The sequence below is a fragment of the Bubalus bubalis genome, chromosome 18 (assembly GCF_019923935.1).
Source record: "Bubalus bubalis isolate 160015118507 breed Murrah chromosome 18, NDDB_SH_1, whole genome shotgun sequence".
Classification (NCBI taxonomy): domain Eukaryota; kingdom Metazoa; phylum Chordata; class Mammalia; order Artiodactyla; family Bovidae; genus Bubalus; species Bubalus bubalis.
Genome location: NC_059174.1, coordinates 51,185,896 through 51,207,577, shown reverse-complemented (window position 1 = coordinate 51,207,577; position 21,682 = coordinate 51,185,896). Strand labels below are relative to the sequence as shown.

At 53.3% G+C, this 21,682-nt stretch overlaps 1 protein-coding gene across 4 annotated transcripts; it reads left to right on the top strand.

Annotated features, from left to right (window-relative positions):
- The first annotated feature begins 364 nt into the window (after positions 1-364).
- Positions 365-21,085, top strand: XRCC1 (X-ray repair cross complementing 1). 4 transcript variants are annotated; one of them, XM_044931336.2, is made up of 17 exons: positions 366-543; positions 1,496-1,588; positions 7,247-7,357; positions 14,328-14,486; positions 15,282-15,356; positions 15,453-15,558; positions 15,758-15,864; positions 15,946-16,051; positions 16,257-16,515; positions 16,727-16,843; positions 18,108-18,201; positions 18,338-18,473; positions 18,732-18,786; positions 18,881-19,020; positions 20,174-20,264; positions 20,680-20,755; positions 20,871-21,085. In XM_044931336.2, exons 1-17 carry the CDS (start codon positions 493-495, stop codon positions 20,982-20,984), a joined length of 1,890 nt encoding a protein of 629 aa, XP_044787271.2. In that variant the 5' UTR covers positions 366-492; the 3' UTR covers positions 20,985-21,085. The 4 variants fall into 4 exon arrangements, with proteins under 4 accessions (XP_044787270.2, XP_044787271.2, XP_006052476.2 ...); XM_006052414.4 differs by having other exon boundaries at positions 15,940-16,051; XM_044931335.2 differs by having other exon boundaries at positions 365-543; positions 15,758-16,051; positions 18,735-18,786.
- Positions 21,086-21,682: the final 597 nt, after the last annotated feature.

Genomic DNA, 21,682 nt, shown 5'->3' with positions numbered 1-21,682 from the left:
TTTTCTCGTGTGTGCGTGTCCGTGTGTGTGTCTGTGTGTGTTGGGCGTGGGGAGGGTAGCCAGCCAGCCAGCCATGGAGGGGATCCTGTTGCGGTAGGCTCCCGGCTTCCTGAAAAAATCCACTCAAAATTGCTGGCCTCTTGCTTTCCAGGCTTCAGTTGGGGCGCTGAGGATGGGGAATTTCTGCTGGGGACCAATCCTGCGGGCCAAGCCGGTTGCTAGGAAGTGACCGGGAGGAGGGGCGAGAGAGCGGTTGGCCAGAGCGAGGCGGGAAAAGCGCGTTGCTAGGGAACTCGGCGCCTCTCGCCGCTCTCCGGGGAGATGAACTAGGCATGCGCCGTGGTGACGTAACCGCCGGCGCGCCGCGGTTTGAAAGGCCCGAGCTTCGTGCGCTTGCGCAGTAAAGGCCGCCCGGGGCGCACCCCCTCTGAGCCCCACAAACTCAGACCTTCGTGCATCTCTTGGGTCAGGCGAAGCCCACACGACGTTGACATGCCGGAGATCCGCCTCCGCCATGTGGTGTCCTGCAGTAGCCAGGACTCGGTGAGGGACTGGCGTGGGGGAGGGTGGAAGAAGTAAAGGAATTCGTCAGCGGGCTCTAGAACTTTTGGAATCTCAAAGGTGTTGAAAAATATTCCGTATGCGGGGTGCTAAGAAAGAGCGTTATTGGGGTTCTTAAGAATTGCAGTTTGGGAGACACAGATTCCGGTAAACGGAGTGTTGGCAGAGGGAATCAGGGGCTTGTGAGGACAGAGGTCAGCAGGTTGTTAAAGCCGTGTGGAGAGAATTCTAATTGACTGTGATACACGGAAAGAAATATTTGGCTTTAAAGAAGAAGCTGTCCTGAGTTACCAGAGGGTAAGGGTCTGATAAGTACCTTGAGTTTCTGGCACATATTCTGGATGCCTGTGTGAATACAATAAGTGGTTAAAAGGTCAGATTCCACTGCAGCTGTGACCCGCTTGGTCAGAATTCCTCAGTGGCCCCCCGGTCAATTTTAGAGAACACTTTTAGCAATACGGCCTTCATTTTGGTTTTCCTTTCACAAAGTGGACTTTGTGGAATTCTAGGAGAGTCATGGGAGAATTTCTGGGAGGCCATAGGGAATTCTGGAGAAATGTGGATAGAGGAATTTGCTGAGAGAAAAGGAGGGTGTTTTGCCCCCTGGGAAGGAGCAGAGGTGAATTTCTAGGGGAGAATGTTGGAGGGGGCTCAAGGTAGAGTGTGGGGGATTTATTATTTTAACACTAGAAGGTTTTGTATTGGGGTACAGCCAGATAACAATGTTGTAAGTTTCAGGTGAACACCAAAGGGACTCACATACATATACATGTATCCATTCTTCCTGAAACCCCAGAGTGTGGGGGGATTAATAAGGAAACTGAAACCTGGGTGATGTCAGAGGGCTTGGGAGAACTCTCAGACTAATCTGAGAGCTGGGGACATAGCTCTCATCTCTGAACCCTAACGTTCCCTTTTCTACTCTTCTCTCCAGACTTACTGTGCAGAAAACCTTCTCAAGGCAGACACTTACCGTAAATGGCGGGCAGCCAAGGCGGGTGAGAAGACCATCTCTGTGGTGCTCCAGGTGATTCTTCCAACCGCCCCCTACCATCTTTCCCGCCCCCCCCCCCCCCTTGCTGGGTGGTCTATGGGATCTTAGTTCTCTGACCAGGAATGGAACTGGAGCCCCCTGCCCTGGAAGCTCAGAGTCTTAACTAGTGGACCCCCAGAGAAGTCTCCCTCCCTCCATCTCCTTAATAGAAATCTGTAGGTCCAGGGTCCAGACTCTACTCTGGAGTTAACTGGCAGTGAGTTGAGGCACTGTCTTTTTGGTCCCCACCACCTCACCTGGACAATGAGCAGTGTGGTCCCTGTGCCCTTAGCAGAGGAGATGGGTGATGCAAGGACTAGGCCAGGAATGAATCCGTGTGTGGTCCAGGCAGGTTGCTGCTCTTTTCAGAGCCTTATCATCCTCAGTTGGAAGAGAGTAAACCATTGCCACGCATTCTGCTTCTCAAGGCCCTGGGCTTAGGACTGGAAGGTGTCTCATATCATCTAAGGCAATCAACCTCATTTTAAAGATGGGGAAACTGAGGCCTAGGAAGGGCCAAAGTGAAGTGGCCAGTCTTAGTGACCATTGTGGAATGCAGAGTGCTTTGGTACATGCTTGGTGAAGTGGAAGGAGCAAAGGGAAAAGGGGAGCTTGACCCAGGATGGTGACAGACTTCCCAACAGGCTGTTCCCATCAGGCATGAGGAACTGGTGGGTGAAGCGAGCTGGCGTGTTCCCAGGGGCTGCCTGGGTGTTGCCCTGCGGGATCTGCGCTCCAGGGAGTCGGGCGGTGGTGGGGCTGTTATCACCCCTCATACATGGCGGTGCTGAGAGCTGAACCCAGTGTGGGCACTCTAGCCACCTTTTTCTTGCTTCTTTGTGTCCGTATGTTGACTTCTTTTCTCTTTTATATTTATTCATATTTGGCTGCGTTGGGTCTTAGTTATGGCATGTGGGATCTAGTTAGCTGGCCAGGGTTGGGAACCTGGGTGCCCTGCATTGGGAGCATGGAGTCGTATCAACTGAACCTCCTGGGAAGTCACTGTCTTTTTTTTTTTTTTTTTTTAAATTTTTGGCCGTACCACATGACACTTTGGAGCCTTAGTTCCTCAGCCGCGGATTGAACCTGCCCCCAGACCCCTGCCCTGTTGGAGGCATGGATTATTAACCGCTGGACCACCAAGGAAGTCCTCCACTTCTTGATTTTGGCTACATTCATCCCTCCAATATAAGGGTGTTTGGGGAGTGATGCTGGGGGCAAGGCCTACCAGATTGTGTTAAATATATTATTGTCTGTCTTACCCTGTGGCTCTGCAAATGTTTTGGTTCATAAAGCTTTTTGCAAATTAGAGAGAAACTGAGAATTCTCCTCCCAGGAATTATACTCAAAGTCACAAGATTTTGTGAGTTATTTTTGGACTTTTAATATTTCATAGTTCCCTAAGGTAGTATAGTCAGAATTATGAGAGCTAAGAGTTTATTCAGAGTTACTACTGTTTGGGAATACCCTGGTGGCCAGTGCTTAGGATTCCACTCCATGCCACGAGGCCCAGGTTCAATGCCCAACTTGGGAAAATGCCCCCCACCCCAGAATAAAAAAAACCCTGGCAGTTACCATTCTAAATGCCTCATATGGGTTAGTTCATTGAATCCTCATAAAAATCCCATCACCTCCAATCTATTATTATCCCGTTGAATGATGAAGAAACTAGGCCCAGAGAGATTATACAATTTGCCTAGAGCCGGTATTTTCAACTGAGAGAGAGATGCAGGCGGCTGACAAGTTAATCTCAGGTGGAATTCAAGTCCCCATCTCTCCCTCTTACTCTCCCTGTGACCTCAGGCAAATGGTTTCATTTCTCAGAAGCTGTTTTCTCATCTGTCCGTGGAAGATAATGTGATGGGAGCCCAGGGTTACCGTGAAAATCTGGTGACATAATGTTTGCAGAAGTGCCGTGTCACCACGCAGGTGTTTGTTTGTAAAGGGGGGGATTCATGTGTGTATTCCTGGATGATCTTGCTGGGCTCTTTTATGATCAAGAACATCTCGTTTAATTCTGTACCGCTGTTGCAGTGGGAGCAGGAAGAGACAGGAAGTGGGGAGTGAGAGCCAGAGGAACCAGATGAGGCTCAGGCTTCTCTGGCCTGGGAGACCGACGGGGACATGGCAGGACCTAGAGCAGGGGGGCAGCCTTAGAAGGTCATCCGCTGGTTGGGATGCCAGCTTTGCCATGGCTTTGGATTTCTAGTCCACCACCTTAACCGCTCGGCCACGACTACTGCTTGCCATGGCTTTGGGACACACAAGGAACAGTATCCAAGGGACAGTTAGGGATTGGGCCTGGAGCCGGAGACAGAGCTGTGGGAGTTGTCAGCGCAGATCAGGCCCTGGAGGCCTGAGAGTGGAGGGACTCGTGCGTTGCTGCATTCATCGCGGCGCCTTCTGCAGGCCCAGTGCTGTTGTGGGCACACAGTGCCGCAGACATCACAAGACAAACGTCTGACCTGTGGAGAGTTTACATTTGCAAGGAAAGACTGACAGAGCAGTAAGTCAAACGTATGTCAGATGACGAGTGCTGGGGAGGATATTACACAGTCAGGAGGAATGAGGAATGTCTCCAGTGGGAGAGGAGGCAGTGGCAAGGAGTTTTTTGACTTTAAACATATATATATCTATTTATTTATTTGGCTGAGTTGGGTCTTACTGGTGGCATGCAGTATCCTTTAGTTGTGGGTTGTGGGATGTTCCCTGACCAGGGATGGAACTTGGGTCCCCTGTGTTGGGAGGGTGGGAGTCCAAGCCCCTGGACCACCAAGCAAGTTCCAAGATGTTGAGGTTTTACCACAAGGATTGAAACTGTGGAGTTGGAAAGCACTGTTGGCGTGTAGTCTGGCAGTTGGTCTGAATTTCTCTGCTGGTCATTACCTGTGTGTGACACGTGAGGCATTGATTTTCCTGTCTGCATCTCGGTTTCCCCATCTGTAAGGCTGGGGGAGTTAGCTGCCCCTTCCTCCCCGTGTGGTCGTGAGGATTCAGTGATGCCCGGCCCAGGAAGAGCTTTGCTCAGCGTGGTAGACAGAATAACAGCCCCCTAAAGGTATCACAGTCTTCGCTGGTGACTCAGTGGTAAAGAATCTGCCTGCTGATGCAGGAAACACAGGTTTAATCCCTGGGTTGGGAAGATCCCCTGGAGAAGGAAAGAGCAACCCACTCCAGTATTCTTGCCAGGGACGTTGCATGGACAGAGGAGCCCAGTGGGCTACAGTCCCTGGGGTGGCAAAGAGCTGGACATGACTGGGCAGCTGAGTGTGCACACACACAAAGTTGTCTGCATCTTAACCCCCAGAACCTGTGCATGTGTCCTTTACATGGAGAAAGAGACTTTGGGAGCATTTTTAAAAATACTTACTTATTTGGCGGCATCGAGTCTTAGCTGGGGCATGCGGGATCTTCCGTCTTCGTTGTGGTGTGCGCAGTCCTTTAGCTGGAGCCTGTGAACTCTTAGCTGCAGCTTGCGGGATGTGGTTCCCCGACCAGGGTTCAAACCCAGACCCTCTGCATTGGGAGGGCAGAGTGTTAGCCACTGCACCACCAGGGAAGTCCCTGGAAGGGTCTCGAGGAGGGGGATGGGCCTGGATGAACTGGGGGAAGCAGTGTCCTCACAAGGGTCCTTATCAGGGAAGGAGGGCGACAGGAGAACCGGAGAGGAGCTGTGGGGATGGAAGCAGAGGCTGGAGCGATGCCACTGCTGGCTCTGGAGCTGGAGGAAGGGGCCGCCACCGAGGAGGGCAGGGGGCTCTAGAAGCTCAGACAAGAGGAGGAAACGATTCTCCCCAGAACGTCTAGAAGGAACGCAGCCCAGCTGTCACTGGCTTTAGCCCAGCCTCGTGACCTCTGGGAAGTTACACAGCTGCCTCCTGTCTCAGTGGCTCGCCTATGAAGTGGAGATCAAGATAGATCCTGGCTCCAGAGGTGTCGGCGGTCTTACAGGTACTGCAGGGCTGCCACACTGTTCACACTTAGGTGCCGCCACAGTGGCTGTGCGTTGTGATGGTTAGCATTCTGTGTCCTGTCAACTCCTTTCAGAAGTGGGGAGGCCCCCTTCACTCATGAGGAAACTGCAGCTCAGAGAGGTTTTATGTCACCCAGGGCTGCACAGCTTGGCAGTGGCAGGGCTGGATTTGAACTCGGGCTGGCCTCCTCACAAGCCCAGGCTCCTTCCTCTGATGTAGGGACGTTCCTGTCTGTAGCAGGGTGCCAGCAGAGTCTCCAGGCCACCTCCCGGCCGGGAGGTGACATTGAGAATTGGGCCATCACATGTTCCTGGCTGTGTGGGGTGGTGGACTAGGAACTTTTGGGGGGTCACAGTCACTTCTAATTCTGTGAGCCAAATCAAACAACCCCAGAAACTTTCCAGGTAGTCCAGTCGTTAAGAATCCTTGCAATACAGGGGCTACAGGTGTGATCCCTAGTCCGGGATCTAAGATCCCATGTGCCTTGGAGTAACTAAACTCGGTCATCCAAACAAAGGATCCTACAGTGAAGATCCCCAGTGTCGCAACTGAGACCCGAGTTAGCCAAATAAATAAATAATAATATTAAGAGCCCCAGGATGGAAAGTAGGAGATCGCTTCAGCCCCTGTAGCTGCCTCAACGCCCGCATGACTTTCTATGCGTTTACATCAGACGGGACTGTCAGAGACTTTGGGGGAAGACCTCCTACAGTCAGTTCTTGTTTTTGGCTGTGCCAGGTCTTCATTGCTTTAGCGTGGCCTTCCTCTAGTTGCATCGAGCAGGGGCTACTCTCTAGTTGCAGTGCGTGGGCTTCTCACTGCAGCGGCTTCTCTTGTTTCGGAGCATGGGACACAGGCTTCAGTAGTTACAGCACATGGGTCAGCAGTTGCACCTCACGGGCTCTAGAGCACAGGCTCAGTAGTTTTGGCTCATGGGCTTAGTTGCTCTGTGACATGTGGAGTCTTCCCGAGCCAGGGGTCAAACCCCTACACTGGCAAGCAGACTCTTATCCCCCGAGCCGCCAGGGAAATTCAGTTCTTTCCTTCTTTCAACAAATAATCATTGAGCAGTGACTAATAACACTTCCTGATTGGTAGCTACAGGGTGCCTGCTGCATGCCATGCCCTGTGAATGTGGTATTTATGTGCATAATCCTACATAGGATGATCATCCCCACTTTACAGATGAGGAAACTGAGGCTCCAAAAGCTGAGCTGACAAGGCCCTATAGCTAGGGAGTGGCAGAGATGGGACTCAAACCCAGAGTCCCTGGTGAGCCAAACCAGACCAGGCCCCTACCCTCAGGGAGCATCCATGGGATCCTGTGTAATTGCCGGCAGGGGCAACTGGTGTGCCCTTTGTCTGCATAGCGCCGCCAAGGAGAGCTCCGTGGTGCCGGGTCAGAAGCTGGTCAGGCAGAGTCTGGTGGAGCCGGCAACGTGGGTGCAGGGTTGTAGGCAGTCGGTCAGCGTCTGTTTTCCAACTCTGACTGCACATCCTGTGCTGTGTACAGGGGACACGGTGGCAGCCTGCAGCTCTGCCCCCTCTGTCACTGAGTTGACTTGGCAACGAGACAGGGTGGCCCGGATGGGGGTCATCCATCTTCTGAGGTCCCACAGGGAAGCCAGTTGGGGCGCGGAACAGAGCGGCACTGACCTGGGCCTTGCCTCCCCTGCAGTTGGAGAAGGAGGAACAGATCCACAGTGTGGACATCGGGAATGACGGCTCGGCCTTCGTGGAGGTGCTGGTGGGCAGCTCGGCCGGAGGTGCCGGGGAGCAGGACTATGAGGTGAGCTGGGCCTTGAGGTGTGTCCCCTGCTGATCCCCGCCCCAGATGCCCCCATTGCCGCCCCAGGGTTTCCTAGCCCCTGGGCCACCTCAGCCCTTCAGGGGAGCCCAGGGCTCAAAGAGATAAAGAGCTGACTCAGGTAATAAGCTGTGTGCCAAAACGGCATCACAGTTGCAGAAAGAACCAAAGGCACCTCTGTGTTTTACGACTCGGGCATCTTAGTGGCTCAGCTGGTAAAGAATCTGCCTGCAATGCAGGAGGCCCAGGTTCAATCTCTGGGTCGAGAACATCCCCTGGAGGAGGGCATGGCAACCCACTCCAGTATTCTTGGGCTTCCCAGGGGCCTCAGTGGTAAAGAATCTGCCTGCAGTGCAGGAGACCCAGGTTCAATCCCTGGATCGGGAAGATCCCCTGGAGAGGGGAATGGCAACCCACTACAGTATTCCTGCCTGGAGAATCCTATGGACAGAGGAGCCTGGTAGGTTACAGTCCATGGGGTCGTGAAGAGTCAGACACGACTGAGCGACTTCCCTTTCACTTTCACTTTCATGTATTGGAGAAGGAAATGGCAACCCACTCCAGTGTTCTTGCCTGGAGAATCCCAGGGATGGCAGAGCCTGGTGGGCTGCCGTCTATGGGGTCGCACAGAGTCGGACACGACTGAAGTGACTTAGCAGCAGCAGCAGCAGCTTGAGAGCAAAACTGCTTTTATCTGGTCCCAGAACTTCTCCAAGATGTCCCGGCAAATTGACATTCCAAATTGCTTGGGGCGCCTCTGTGAGCTACTTGATTCGTGACAAATGTGTATGAGTCTCTTGCTGTATTACGAATATTTTAAATGTTGACCCAATCCCTTTACACCAGTTGAATTAATGCAAGCAGGACTGGGGAGATCATAGTGAGACAGCTGGTGAGTCAGCCAAATGTTTTGGGGAAAAAGAAACATATTGTGAAAAAGAAAGTTTATAATTTTAAGTGAATGAATCTGTTTTCTACAAGAAATGGTTTTTTCCTCGCCGTGAGAAATTGTTTTTAATTGAGGTATATTTTGCGTGTAATAAAACGCACAGGTCATCGTTCTGACAGATGTACATACCTGGGTAACCATCCCCGAGATCGAGACATAAAACACTGGACTTCCCTGGTGTTCCAGTGGTTCAGACTCTGCCTTCCAATGCAGAAGTCCTGGGTTCGATCCCTGGTCGGGGAACTAAGGCCCCACATACTTTGGAGTGTGGCCCAAAAAAAAGAAAAAAAAAAATGACACAGAGCATCTCCGGCCTACCTGCAAGCTCCCTCATGTCACTTGGGTCACTTGTCCCACCCTCAGCTCAGGCTGCCACACCTCTTTTCTGTCACTGCAGACTAGTTTTGCCTTTCCTAGAATTACATATAAATGGCGTTACAGTATGCGGTCTTCAGGTATTTCTGTGTGTGTGGCTGGCTTCTTTTACTCTATACTGTTTTTTGAGGGTCTAACATACTGTGTGTAGGTTAACGGTCTGTTCCACCTTATTGCTGAGAAGTGTCACTGGAAGCGTAGATCTCAACTTGTTCCTCCATTCTCTTGTTGACGAGCCTCTGGACTGTTGCCACTTTTTGGTGGCTGTTTTTGTCCACACCTCGAGGCTTTCAGGATCTTAGTTCTCCAGGCAGGGTTTGAATGCAGACCCCAAGAGTGCAGAGTGCAAAGGAATGAAAGTGCAAAGTCCTCTCAACAGTAGACCACCAGGGAACTCCCCACCACTTTTTGATTATTATGAACACAACTGCTGTGAACCTTCTTGTACAAGCCTCTGGATAGACATCTCTTTGGGGTAAATACTTAAAAGAGTTGAATTGCAGTGTCTTCAGGTAGATCTCTGTTTTAACCTTATTGGAAACGTGAAAGTGAAGTCGCTCAGTCATGTCCGACTCTTTGCGACCCCATGGACGGTAGCCTACCAGGCTCCGCAGTCCATGGGATTTTCCAGGCAAGAATACTGGAGTGGGCTGCCATTTCCTTCTCCAGGGGATCTTCCCAACCCAAGGATCAAAGCCGGGTCTCCTGCATTGCAGACAGACGCTTTACCGTCTGAGCCACTAGGGAAGCCCAAACTACAGTTTCTAGTATTGTGGTGGTTTAGTCACTAAAGTCTTGTCCGACTCTTGCAACGCCATGGACTGTAGCCTGCTAGGTTCCTCTGTCCATGGGATTCTCCAGGCAAGAATACTGGAGTGGGTTGCCATTTCCTTCTCCAGCCTTATTAGAAATGGATAGTTTTCCAGAGTGGTTTATTCCATTTTACATTCCCTTCAGCAGTATGTGAGCTCCACACCCTTATTTATACTTGATGTTGCCAGTCTTTATTTATGTCGCTGGGCCAGGTCTTAGTTGTGGTCATATGTGGCATGCAGGATCTAGTTCCTTGACCAGGGATCAAACCCAGGCTCCTTGCATTGGAAGTGCAGAGTCCTAGCCACTGGACCACCAGTGAGGTCCTGCCAGTCTTTTAAATGAATATGTGTGTTGAATTTTATCAAGTACTTTTTCCATCATGCAAGGTACATTCCAACCAGTGAGGTTTTCCTTGAACACACATTCTTATTCTAAAGGTTCTAGGGGATTCCCTGGTGGTCCAGTGGTTAGGATAGGAGGGCATGGCAACCCACTCCAGTATTCTTGCCTGGAGAGTCCCATGGGCAGAGGAGCCTGGAAGGCTACGGTCCATAGGATCACAAAGAGTCGGACATGACTGAAGTGACTTAGTTAGCATGCACACATGTCCAGTGTTTACGATGCCACTGTCACTGCCAGGGGCCCAGATTCAATCCATCTCTGGTTGGGGAACTAAAATCCCACAGGCTGCGCAGTGTGACGAAAAATAACAATAATAAAATAAAGGTTTTATAAGGTGCGAAAAGGCAAATTGATGGCACGTTATGTTTTAAAGAGTTTATTTAAGCTGACAACTTGAATCAAAAACTAGGTAGCCAAAACTAAAAAATTATTAGAGGTGCTTTGTGGGTGGGCTAGGACAGAGGTTTTTAGAGCGAAAACAGGAAAGCAGAGCAGAGCAATTATTTAATTGGCTTGAGTGTGAACTTTTTAAATTAATCAGTTTTATTGGGATATAGTTCCTTTACAATGTTGTGTTAGTCTCCACTGTGCAGCAAAGTGAATCAGCTGCACGTGCACACAGATCCCATCACTCCTGGATTTCCTCCCCATTGAGGTCAGCACAGAGCCCTGAGTGCAGTGCCCTGCACTGTACAGAAGGATCTCATCAGCCGTCTCTGCTGGACAGGGTATCAGGAGGATACGTGTGTCAGTCCCAATGTCCCAGTCCACCCCACCTCCCTGGAGCTTAAACAGTTGCCTTACTTGGGAAAATCGAGGGACTTGGCAATTCACGATTAGTTGATTTCATTTTCTTAGATTTGAGTTCATCAACTCTTGCTTAAATTTTGATTGATTTACTGAAGCTACCGAAGGCTTTAGAGTCACCCAATCTAATGGCCTCCTTGTTTAAAATTTTACATAAAATCAACCATCTTTGGGGCAATTAAAAAAAAAGTTCTCTCTTCTTGGCAAACAGATTCAGATCAAAATTCCACTTTTTAATTATGAGAAGAGCCAGTGCATTTTTTGCTAAAACTGTATCTAATCTGGCATGTGGATCTTTATTGTAAACCTCTTGTCTACCTAGAAAAGTGGAATGGTCAGCTCAGGACTTTATGTTTGCAGAGTCTGGAAACCTTTATGTCAGTAGTCTCCCATTCCCTTGAGGTTTTTTTTTAATTTTATAGTTTTATAATTTGGTTGCCAGTTTGGCTGCGCCATGCCCTCATCTCTGTGCGCGGCTTTCTCTAGCTGCACCGGCGGGCTTTACTCTGCTTGTGGTGCACGGGCTCAGTAATTGCTCCTGGGCTCAGTTGCCCCGAGACGTGTGCGTCTTCCCAGACCTGGGGTCGAAACCATGACCCCTGCACTGCAGGTAGATTCTTAACCACTGGACCACCAGGGAAGTTGCACACTTACTTTTATGTTGTATGTTTGATAATATCAATATGTTGTTGTTCAGTTGCTAAGTCCTGTCTGACTCTTTGTGACCCCATGGGCTGCAGCACATCAGGCTCCCCTGTCCTTCACTGTCTCCCAGAGTTTGCTCAACTCATGTCCATTGAGTAGGTAATGCCATCCAAGCATCTCATCCTCTGTCGCCTCCTTCTCCTGCCCTCAATCTTTCCCGGCATCAGGGTCTCTTCCAGTGAGTCAGTTCTTCCCATCAGCTGGCCAAAGTATTGGAGCTTCAGCTTCAGCCTCAGTCCTTCCAGTGAGTAGTCAGGGTTGGTTTCCTTTAGGATTGACTGATTTGATTTCCTTGCTGTCCAAGGGACTCTCAAGAGTCTTCTCCAGCACCACAATTGAAAGCATCAGTTCTTCGGCTGAGCGCCTTCTTTTTGGTCCAGTGCTCACATTCATTAATGACTACTGGAAAAACCATAGCTTTCACTATACAGACCTTTGTCAGCAAAGTGATGTCTCTGCTTTTGAATATGACGTGTAGGTTGTCATAGCTTTTCTTCCAAGGAGCAAGCGTCTTTTGATTTCATGGCTTCAGTCACCATCCACAGTGATTTTGGAGCCAAAGAAAATAAAGTCTGTCACTCTTTCCAGTTTTTCCCCATCAATATATGCACTCTTTGTGTGTCTGAGTCTGCAGTTTGTGATTTTTGCTGACCTTAAATCATGGCAGCCTGTTTCCTCATGCCTAATGGTGTGTGTGTGTGTGCTAATTCCACCCTTGGGTAATATATAGGTGGAAGTTCTATGAGGGCCTGTTTTGAAGTACATTCCTCCAAAGAGGATGTGCTCCAGCCAGCACCAGGTGATATTACATGCATGGGACCACTTGCGTTTCAACTTGGGTTTTCCCATTCTGATAACTAGTGTGGACTTTTGCTTCAAATCCTTGAGAGTAGAGATCTCAGGCAAGAATACTGTAGTGGGTTGCCATTCTGTTCTCCAGGGCATCTTCCCAACCTGGGGATTGAACCCAGGCCTCCTACATTGCAGGCAGATTATTTACCATCAGAGCTACCAGGGAAACCCATCTGGGGATAGGAGTCTGCAGAAAGATTTTTTCTTCTTTTCTCAGCTGGGAGAGAGCTCTGGCCAGAGCTAAGGGCTCCCACTGACTCTCCCCACAAGACACGTTTCTCCCTAATTTACTCATGAAAGGAAGGTCCAGCCCTCTGCACAGGAGTGTCTCCTGAGATGCCTTTCTTCCTGAGTTGGAGCTCATGCTTTGAACTCCCTGTTCTCCCTGCTCACATCACGTTGTTGTTCAGTCACTAAATCCCTTCTGACTCTTTTCAACCCTATGGACTGCGGCACTCCAGGCTTCCCTGTTCTTCACTGTCTCCCAGAGATTGCTCAAACTCTTGTCCATTGAGTCGGTGATGCCATCCAACCACCTCATCCTCTGTCACCCACTTCTCCACTTGCCCTCAGTCTTTCCCAGCATCAAGGTCTTTTCCACCGAGTTGGCTGTTTCTATCAGGTGGCCAAAGTATTCCTGCCATGTAGAACCCTTTGATTCAATCAGGCTCTGTGCCACCTGAAGTCGGTAACAAGGCAGACACCAACATGAGTGCCACCCACTGTATCAGTCAGGGTCCCACCAGAAGGCAGAAATCACCCCAGTTAGTTTAACAGAGAGAATTAATATAAAGAATTAGTAACTAAGTATTGAACTAAAGAGGCCAGAAGACACAGGTAGAACACAGAAGCAACTGCTGGGAGCAGCCACCACCCTTAGGGTTGGAGGAACAAAAGGAAGAGGTTGGAATTGTTGAAATGTGGGTGTTTTGAAGCTTGGAGGTGAACCCTTGGGGCTGAAACTCAGATCCTGAGGAGCGGGTGATCCCTAGCTGGTTCTGGTCTACCCTGAGAATGTGCGGTGAAGCTAGTTCTGCAGGTCCTGGGATGCTGCAAACTGAATTCACCTGTGCAACTCCCCCCACCGCCCCCCCAACCTCCCGGGAAGAACTGCTGCACAAGCGGCAGCAAAGCACACCTGAGATGCTGCCCACCTGATCTGCAAGAATCCACCTCCCTTCTTCGGCCTTGCAGCCTCTCTCTCCAGCTCCCCCTGCTGGTGGAGCCTGACAAGGAGCGGCTGTCAATTAGAAATGTCCCCAGCATCCCAGAGCTGAGCCACCAGTGTGGAATTTTTTTTTTTAATATAAAAAAAAAGTTTTTTAAATTTTTTCTTCTTTTTGATTTTTTCCATTATATTCCTTTATTATTTTATTTATTTGATTTTTTATTTTTCAAAGATGGGTCTGAACTGAGAAACAGTCAAAAAATTTTTTAAATTAATTAATATATTTGTTCGGCTGTGCCAGGTCTTAGTCGTGACACACTAAGATCTTCAGTCTTCATTACAGTACGTGGGATCCAGTTCCCTGACTAGGGATCGAACCCAGGCCCCCTGCATTGGGAATGGAGTCTTAGCCACTGGGCCGCCAGGGAGGTCCAGAGACAGTCAGTTAATAGTGGGTGTGTCTCCCCTGCTCTTTGGTTTCTGGGCTGTTCCTTCAGGCCCTAACACTTCCCTTCTGCTCCCTCAGTTGTGCATTTCTGAAAAGTCATTGTGAATATCCTCTGCTGGGGCCCGCCCATCTGGGAGGGTTCCCAAGGCTGTGCAGCCTCTGCATGTCCAGATATAGAAGACCCTGGAGGGATTTAGAGAAGGGTGGTTCAGGTCTAGGAGTGGAAGGATCCCTCTGTGGCCTGTGTCAGGGAAGGACCGACAGGACATGCAGGAAGAAGAGAAGCGTCTGGAAACCTTGAGGAGCACTGAGGCAGAGCTGGGTCTGGAGACCCCCTAGTCTCTGCTCAGGGCCCTGTACTCTTCCAGTCCCTAGGAGGTGTCATTGCCACCAGCCAGGCCTGGTCCTTAGCCACTCTGCCTTTTCCCAGGTCCTTCTGGTCACCTCATCTTTCATGTCCCCTGCCGAGAGTCGCAGTGGCTCAAACTCCAACCGCGTTCGTATCTTTGGGCCTGACAAGCTGGTCCGGGCAGCAGCAGAGAAGCGCTGGGACCGAGTCAAAATTGTCTGCAGCCAGCCCTACAGCAAGGTACCCAGGGTGGGAGCGGGGTCCTTGGTCCTGCGCCACAGGAGAGGCGAGAGGCTGATACTGAGTCCCCGAGGGCTGGGAGGGCCGGACAGTTCGCCTCCCAGGGGAATTACGAGGAGGCTGGGCCCCTGCGTTCTCTGAAACTGGCTTTCCGTCCTCCCCATATAGGAATCTTGGTTTCCTGCAGGGAGATTGGGAAGGGTGACCTGCAAGTTCTCACGGGAATTGGGAGGGGGATCTGCTGACTTGTGGGAGATGTGTGGCTTCTTAGAGCGAGGCCTCAGGGTTAGCATCGTGAGATCTGGAGTCAGAACTCTGGTTTAAAACCTGGCTGCTGCACTCCTTAGCTCTGTGATCTCGGGCTAGTGACTTCACCTTTCTGGCCATTTTGGGATCCAGGTTCCTTCCATCTCATGGTTCTGCGTCCATCCAGCAGAGGAGGAAAGAGCCGGGAGCATTTCTGAGTCACGGAAGTGGCACACAGCCCTCCTTCCCATTCCATGGGCAGGAAATTGGCAGGCAGAGTGGATTTGCCTAGACACCCTGCAGCCTTTGCCAGTTGCTCTGAGGCTCAAGGGCTGAGCATGTAAAGGGCTTTGTGCCGAACCTGACCCCAAGTTAGGGCTCAGTGACAGCTTGTGGTTATTATCCTTGTCATGATCAACCAGGCAGCTCCCCAGATGTGTGTATCCATTGGAGGGAAAGAGTCAGGAAGGGGTTTCTCTAAACGGAAGGGATGGGGGCCAAGCCTTTGTCCTTGGCCAGGCTCCCTGACTCCCACCCCTCCTCTCCCAGGATGCCCCCTATGGCCTGAGTTTTGTACGGTTTCACAGCCCCCCAGACAAAGACGAGGCTGAGGCCTCATCCCAGGTAAGCTCTGCCTGCCCCTGCCCAGAGCCTTCTCCCCACCTCTTCACCCTCACCTGCCAACAGCCCTCCCACTGCACTGACCTTGTGGGACCTTAGAAGGTGACCAAGCTCGGCCAGTTCCGTGTGAAGGAGGAGGATGAGAGTGCCAGCTCTCTGAAACCTGGGGCTCTCTTCTTCAGTCGTATCAACAAGACACCCCCAGGTGAGGACAGAAAGCCTGGGTCCTGAGCAAGTAAAGGCTGGGGGCCTGGATCCTGGGCCTGAGGGAGTGGGGGCTGGGGCCTGGACCCTTGGTCACTGCTGGGTCTTGGGAACAACACTTTGTGACCCATGGATAGGAAGGAGCCAGAAGGCCTGAGGGTCCAGCCCCTTCATCCTGGATCCACTCTCCCCCTCTGCAGTGACAGCCAGTGACCCGACAGGACCCAGCTATGCAGCAGCTACACTGCAGGCCTCCAGCGCCGCCTCAGCCTCCCCGGCCTCCAAGGCAGCAGGCAGCGCCTCCAAGGTGAGATCACCAGACCCCGGGGGAGCGGAAAAGGAGGAGAGGAGCTGGAGGCCTCAGCACAACCCACCCCCTAAGCCTCAGGAGTCCCCCAAAGGCAAGAGGAAGCTGGATTTAAACCAAGAAGAAAAGAAGACCCCCAGCAAACCATCAGCTCAGCCCTCACTCCCTGCCCTCAAAAGACCCAAATGTGAGCAAACTGTATTCCTTGTTCCCACAGAGGGTCCGAGGGTGGAGGGGCGGGGATCCTGGGTCTGAGGGAAGAGGGCCTGGGGGTCTGAACTCCTGGGTCTCAGAGAGGAGGTGCTGGGAGCCTGAACTCCTGGGTGTGAAAGAGGAGAGGTGGGGGTGTAGCCCTACGTTTTCTAACTGAATCCACTCTCTGGCTTCCCCAGTGCCAGCTCCCACCCGTACCCCAGCCACTCCCCGCCCCCCTGCCCCAGCACGAGGCGCAGCACCAGGGAAGCCCCGAGGAGAAGGCGCTGAGCCCAAGGCCCCCCGCGCAGGCCCGCAGGAGCTGGGGAAGATCCTCCAGGGTGTGGTGGTGGTTCTGAGTGGCTTCCAGAACCCCTTCCGCTCGGAGCTCCGGGACAAGGCCCTTGAGCTGGGGGCCAAGTATCGACCGGACTGGACTCCAGACAGCACACACCTCATGTAGGCCCGCGTCCCCTCCTGTCACTCCCTGCTGCCCCTTCTCCGACTTTTCCATCTGCTCCGTCCTGCTCTCTCTCTGTCACCTCGCCTCTCTGTATCCTCTGCCTCTTGTTCTCTTTCTTTTCCTCCCTCCGCCCCTCTGTCTCTCTCCCGTGCCCCTTGTCTCTTTGCCTTTGCCGCTCAGACCGCCCTCCATTCTGCTCCCCACCAGCTGCGCCTTTGCCAACACCCCCAAGTACAGCCAGGTCCTCGGCCTCGGAGGCCGAATCGTGCGCAAAGAGTGGGTGCTGGACTGTCACCGCATGCGGCGGCGGCTGCCCTCGCGGAGGTGAGGCCTCTCTGCACACGTGTGGTTTACACACACACACGCACACCCCGACCCTGCCCCTCATCCCCGTGCCGGGCAGTGCCAGGCATCTGGGGAGAAATGAGACTGTGGCCTGCCAGCCCGGAGTCAGCCGACTTCCCAGAGGAGGAGGGGCAGGGCTGGGAGATGGGGAGGAGAGGGAGGGCATCCCCAGGGGTCCCAGGAGGGCTCTGGGAAGCCTGCTTAGCAAGGGAAAAAGCTGCAGGCTGGAGAAACAGCATTCACAAAGGCTCAGGGCGGAGAATGAAGTGTTGGGACCTGTTGACATTCATTCATCTGAAACCCCTGTGCGGTGTCAGGCTGGGCTGCCCACTGCTGGACCCCAGACATCGGTCCCTCCTTTTAAGAGCCTGTGACTTTGATGAGGGGGCCAGACTTATTGTGAAATACTTTGGAGGAGGGCCCACAGGGAGAACTGCAGTGAGCCAGGGTTCTTCAAGGAGGAGAAGAGGTTCGCCAGGCTGAGCAGAGGCAGGAGCCAAGGCTGGGTCAGCCTGGTGTCTGTCGGGAGGAGGGGCTCCCTTAGCAGTCTGAGCCCCTGGACCACCAGGGAAGGCCCCACCACTTTAAGTCTTCTGAGTCTTCCCACGAGCCATGGCTCTACAGTGAGGGTGACTTACCCGAAAAGGGCGTCACCAGGCTGGAAACAACCATATCACGTGCAGAAGGGTCTTAACGTGGGCGCCAGGGCAGCACCGCCAGCAGGTTCACTTGCTTCTGCTGCGTGCGCACTCTGCCCTGGATTTGGGGCCACTTGATCTCTCTGGGCCTCCATTTCCTCATCTGTAAAATGGGGCTAAAAATAGCACCTGCCTCAGGAGTCAGCGACTCTGAACCTGTCGAGTGTTGGCAGCAGTGCCTGGCACATAGAAATTTGCTTTTGAGATTTTCCCCGTCATCAGTAGACGTTCTCCTAATGAGAAACTGACCTTGATGCTTGAAGGAGAGAGTTATTTCTCATTTCTTTTGTTTGTTTATGAAATGAGACATTTCTTCCCTCAGAGGGAGGGGAAGCCAGGGATTGCTGTGGTCTATGGTGTGGGTGGCTGAAGGTCCACGGGGCCTTCTGGAGCTGGGAGAAGGGGCAGACCAGGAGGGAGACCACAACTGCACCCTGAGGATTTGTTTATTAGTAAATTCCAGCACCTGCTGCTTCTTAAGCCCCCTCCCCACCTCCCCTGGAGGACACATCTGCTGTTGGTCTGAGGCCCAATCCCTCCCCCAGGTACCTCATGGCTGGGTCAGGCTCGAGCAGCGAGGACGAGGGGGGCTCTCACAGCGGCGACAGTGGGAATGAAGCCCCCAAGGCTCCCCGAAAGGTCCATGTCCCCTGCCCGGCACGGGGGAGGGTGGAGTCGGGGGCACATGGTACCCCAAACTCTCCTGTCTCCTGTGGGCACACACTCACACCCTCATTGCCCCTTCCCTCCTCCCTGACCCACCCTCCCTCCTCAGCGCCCCCAGACCAAAGCCAAGCCCCCTCAGGCAGCAGGACCTAGCTCACCCCAGAGACCCCCAACCCCAGAAGAGACCAAACCAGCCTCACCAGGGGCCCAGGAAGATAATGACGACACTGAGGCGGAGCAGTCAGGTCAGAGTCTGAGGGAGGAGTGGCTGAAGACCCAGACTCCCTCATCTAAAAGGGGAAGGAGTTCCAAGTCTGAGCTCCTGGGTCCAGCGAGATGGGGCTGGATCCCAGACAGTGGATCTGGGGGGCGGGGGGGAGGCTGCCCCCTCAACCCCAACTGAATCTGGGGACCGATTGAGTTGGGGGTTGGGACACCCCACCTGTGCGCAGGTGTGAGGCTGGGAGGTAGAGGCCTCAAGCTGACTAAGCGTCTGCTCACAGAAGGACAGGACAACGGGGCAGAAGACTCTGGGGACACCGAGGACGAGCTGAGAAGGTAGGGTGGGGCTGAGTGGTCGGGGTGGCCCCGGCCTTGGGTGGAGGGGGAGCCGGTCTGCATGCTCCTTCCCCACCCTTCTTGGCCTCCCCAGGGTGGCCGAGCAGAAGGAAGAAAGGCAGCCCCCTGGTCAGGAGGAGAATGGCGAGGACCCGTACGCGGGATCCACAGATGAGAACACGGACCACGAGGGCCCCCCGGAGTCTCCCGACCTGCCAGTTCCCGAGCTCCCAGGTGGGAACCCCTCCTCCCAATGTGGGGTTTGCCCTGTCACTTGGCTGAGGTGACTTGCCCCAGGCCCCCCGGGATGGCTGCTGCCCACTCTTACTTGTCTCCCAGGCTCCTCGCCCTCCTCCCTGACCTTTGCCACCTCCGTATCCTATCAGGCCTGTTCCCTTCCTGTCAGCATCCTTTCTTGTCTGTCCCATCCTGACTTCCGCTGCTATGACCACCTCCCTCACAGCCCAGCCCCCCGCCAGACCCCCTTTAGCTTCTCACCCCTGACGACAGGGGCCTCCCACTCCCTTGGCTTCAAGACCAACCCGGGGGCTTTAAGAATCTGCAGGTACTCCGGCTGCACCCCCGGGTTCAGCTTTGTCGGTGGGGGTGGGGCTCAGGGAATACAGATGCACCGATCTCTGTTGGGACCCACCTTGCTATTCATCACCCCAGACATGGGGGCAGGCATTGGAGCCTCTTCTGGTCAAGAATGAAAGGAGAGGGACTCCCCAGGTGGTCCAGTGGTTAACACTCCAGGTTTCCTGTGCAGGGGGCTCAGGTTTGATCCCTGGTCAAGGAACTAAGATCCCGTGTGTGGCGTGGCGCAGCCAAAAGAGAATGAAAGGAGAGCCGGACAGTCAGAGGCTCTTGAGTGGAGGTGAGGGTCTGTGGCCACTGGAAAAATCCATTTCCACCTGGTTCCTCACAAGTGATGGGCAGGAACATACTCTGATCCTCCTCCAAAGCCCCAAACGTGACCTTGGCAACTTAACAGAGAATCATGTTAAACTGGAACGAAGAGCCACCCCGAAGGGCAGCGCCAGAGAAGGCACTGGTTAAAAGGAGTGGGCCAGCCAGTCGAGGAAGTGGCAGGATGTGAAATTTCCAACCCAGACCAAGTTAAGGAACTGACTGACTTGGTGTAAGAAACACATTGCCACTAATAGTATCTTTTACCATCAATATAAAACAAAACCCCGTTAGGCCTCCCTAGAACCACTGCTTGTCAGGGATGGCTTCTGAGTCAGAGTGTCCACGGACATTCCTCACCCCATCCAGCCGCTGCGCCTGCCTTCTTGTCCAGTCTGAGTGTCCCGTGGCTCCTGGCTGGCACCCCGGGACTCCAGGGGTTCACGTTGGCTCTCCCCGCCCCATCTCTCCCCTGCAGACTTTTTCCAGGGCAAACGCTTCTTCCTTTACGGGGAGTTCCCAGGGGACGAGCGGCGGACGCTCAGACGCTATGTCACAGCCTTCAACGGGTCAGTCTCCAGGGGCAGGGGGTGGGGGGTGGAAGGTCATGGGGAAGATGGAGAAGGGATGTACCCTGAGGGTCGACACAGGCTGTGGAGCTCCGTGCCAGCCCTGCTCTCTGTGCTGGGGCCCTGGATGCATAGCTTCCCACACCACACCCCCAAACTCCCCACCCCCGACCCCTTGACTCCCGTTTCCTCTTCTCTAAAGTGAGGCTCCTCACCGCCCTTATGAAAGGATTGGTGCTGGCAGGAGCTGGCGGTTTCATGGATACGGCGAGCCTGGCACGTGGGAGTGGGGGACCCACGGGTGGCCCACAGGGGCGATGGGTGGGCATGGAGAGAGGACGGCTTCAGAGTGGTTGGGGAGGAGGGCGTCAAGAGAAGGGGCGCCGATTCTCCGCCTCTTCGCGTCCCCTGCCAGGGAGCTTGAGGACTACATGAGTGAGCGGGTCCAGTTTGTGATCACCGCGCAGGAGTGGGACCCCAGCTTTGAGGAGGTGAGTGCTGGAGGGGCAGGGAGAGGGAGGCCCCGCCTGTCCCAGCACATCCCCCAGCCCCTCCTGGCTGACACGTTCCTGCCTGTACCCGTCCCACTGCCTCCGCCCTTTGCAGGCCCTGACGGACAACCCCTCCCTGGTGTTCGTCCGCCCCCGCTGGATCTACAGTTGCAACGAGAAGCAGAAGTTACTTCCCCACCAGCTCTACGGGGTGGTGCCCCAGGCGTGAAATGTGTGCGCACACACATGGATGCATACACACACGCACGCACATATGTGCACGCATACACACACACCCACACGAGTTTAATAAAGGAGACTTGGCTTGGAGCAGCTGCCCCTCCCTCTCGCGCTTCTGAGAACCCTTTCAGGCTCCCTGCTTTCTGTCTCAGGTTTGGTTCCACTCGCCTCTGAAGGCCGGGTCTGTGGGCCACGTGATGACTCTTGTCCTCGAGTCTGCGGAAGAGCTCTCTGTCCGGGGCCTGGTTGGGGAGGAGCTTCTTGTTACTCTCCCTGGTGCCTCCCCGCTTTGGCAGCAGGTGGCAGGGGATTGGGAATCTGACACTCAGCACCACCCCTCAGCTGGTTTGGATCCCCAGAGCCCATCCCCGTATCTCGGTTGTCCCTCTAGGGGTCCTGGGATGCTCAGGGGGTGGCCTCCCTCGAAGTCTCAGTTCCCCTGGGCCAAGGACATTTCCCTTTCTCCAGGGCTCTCAGAAGTAGCTGTGAAACCATCTCCAGCCTGGTTTGACGTCACCACATTTGGGAGGGAGAGCTAGGGAAGGGGCATTTAAATCACCCTCCACAAATCCCAGACCCCCTTTAAGGCTCCACCATATTTAAGGTGGGAACTGACCTGGGTGTTAGAGAATCAGGGTAGAAGGTGGGGGTGGGATGGGGGACTTATCTGGTGGTCCAGTGGTTAAG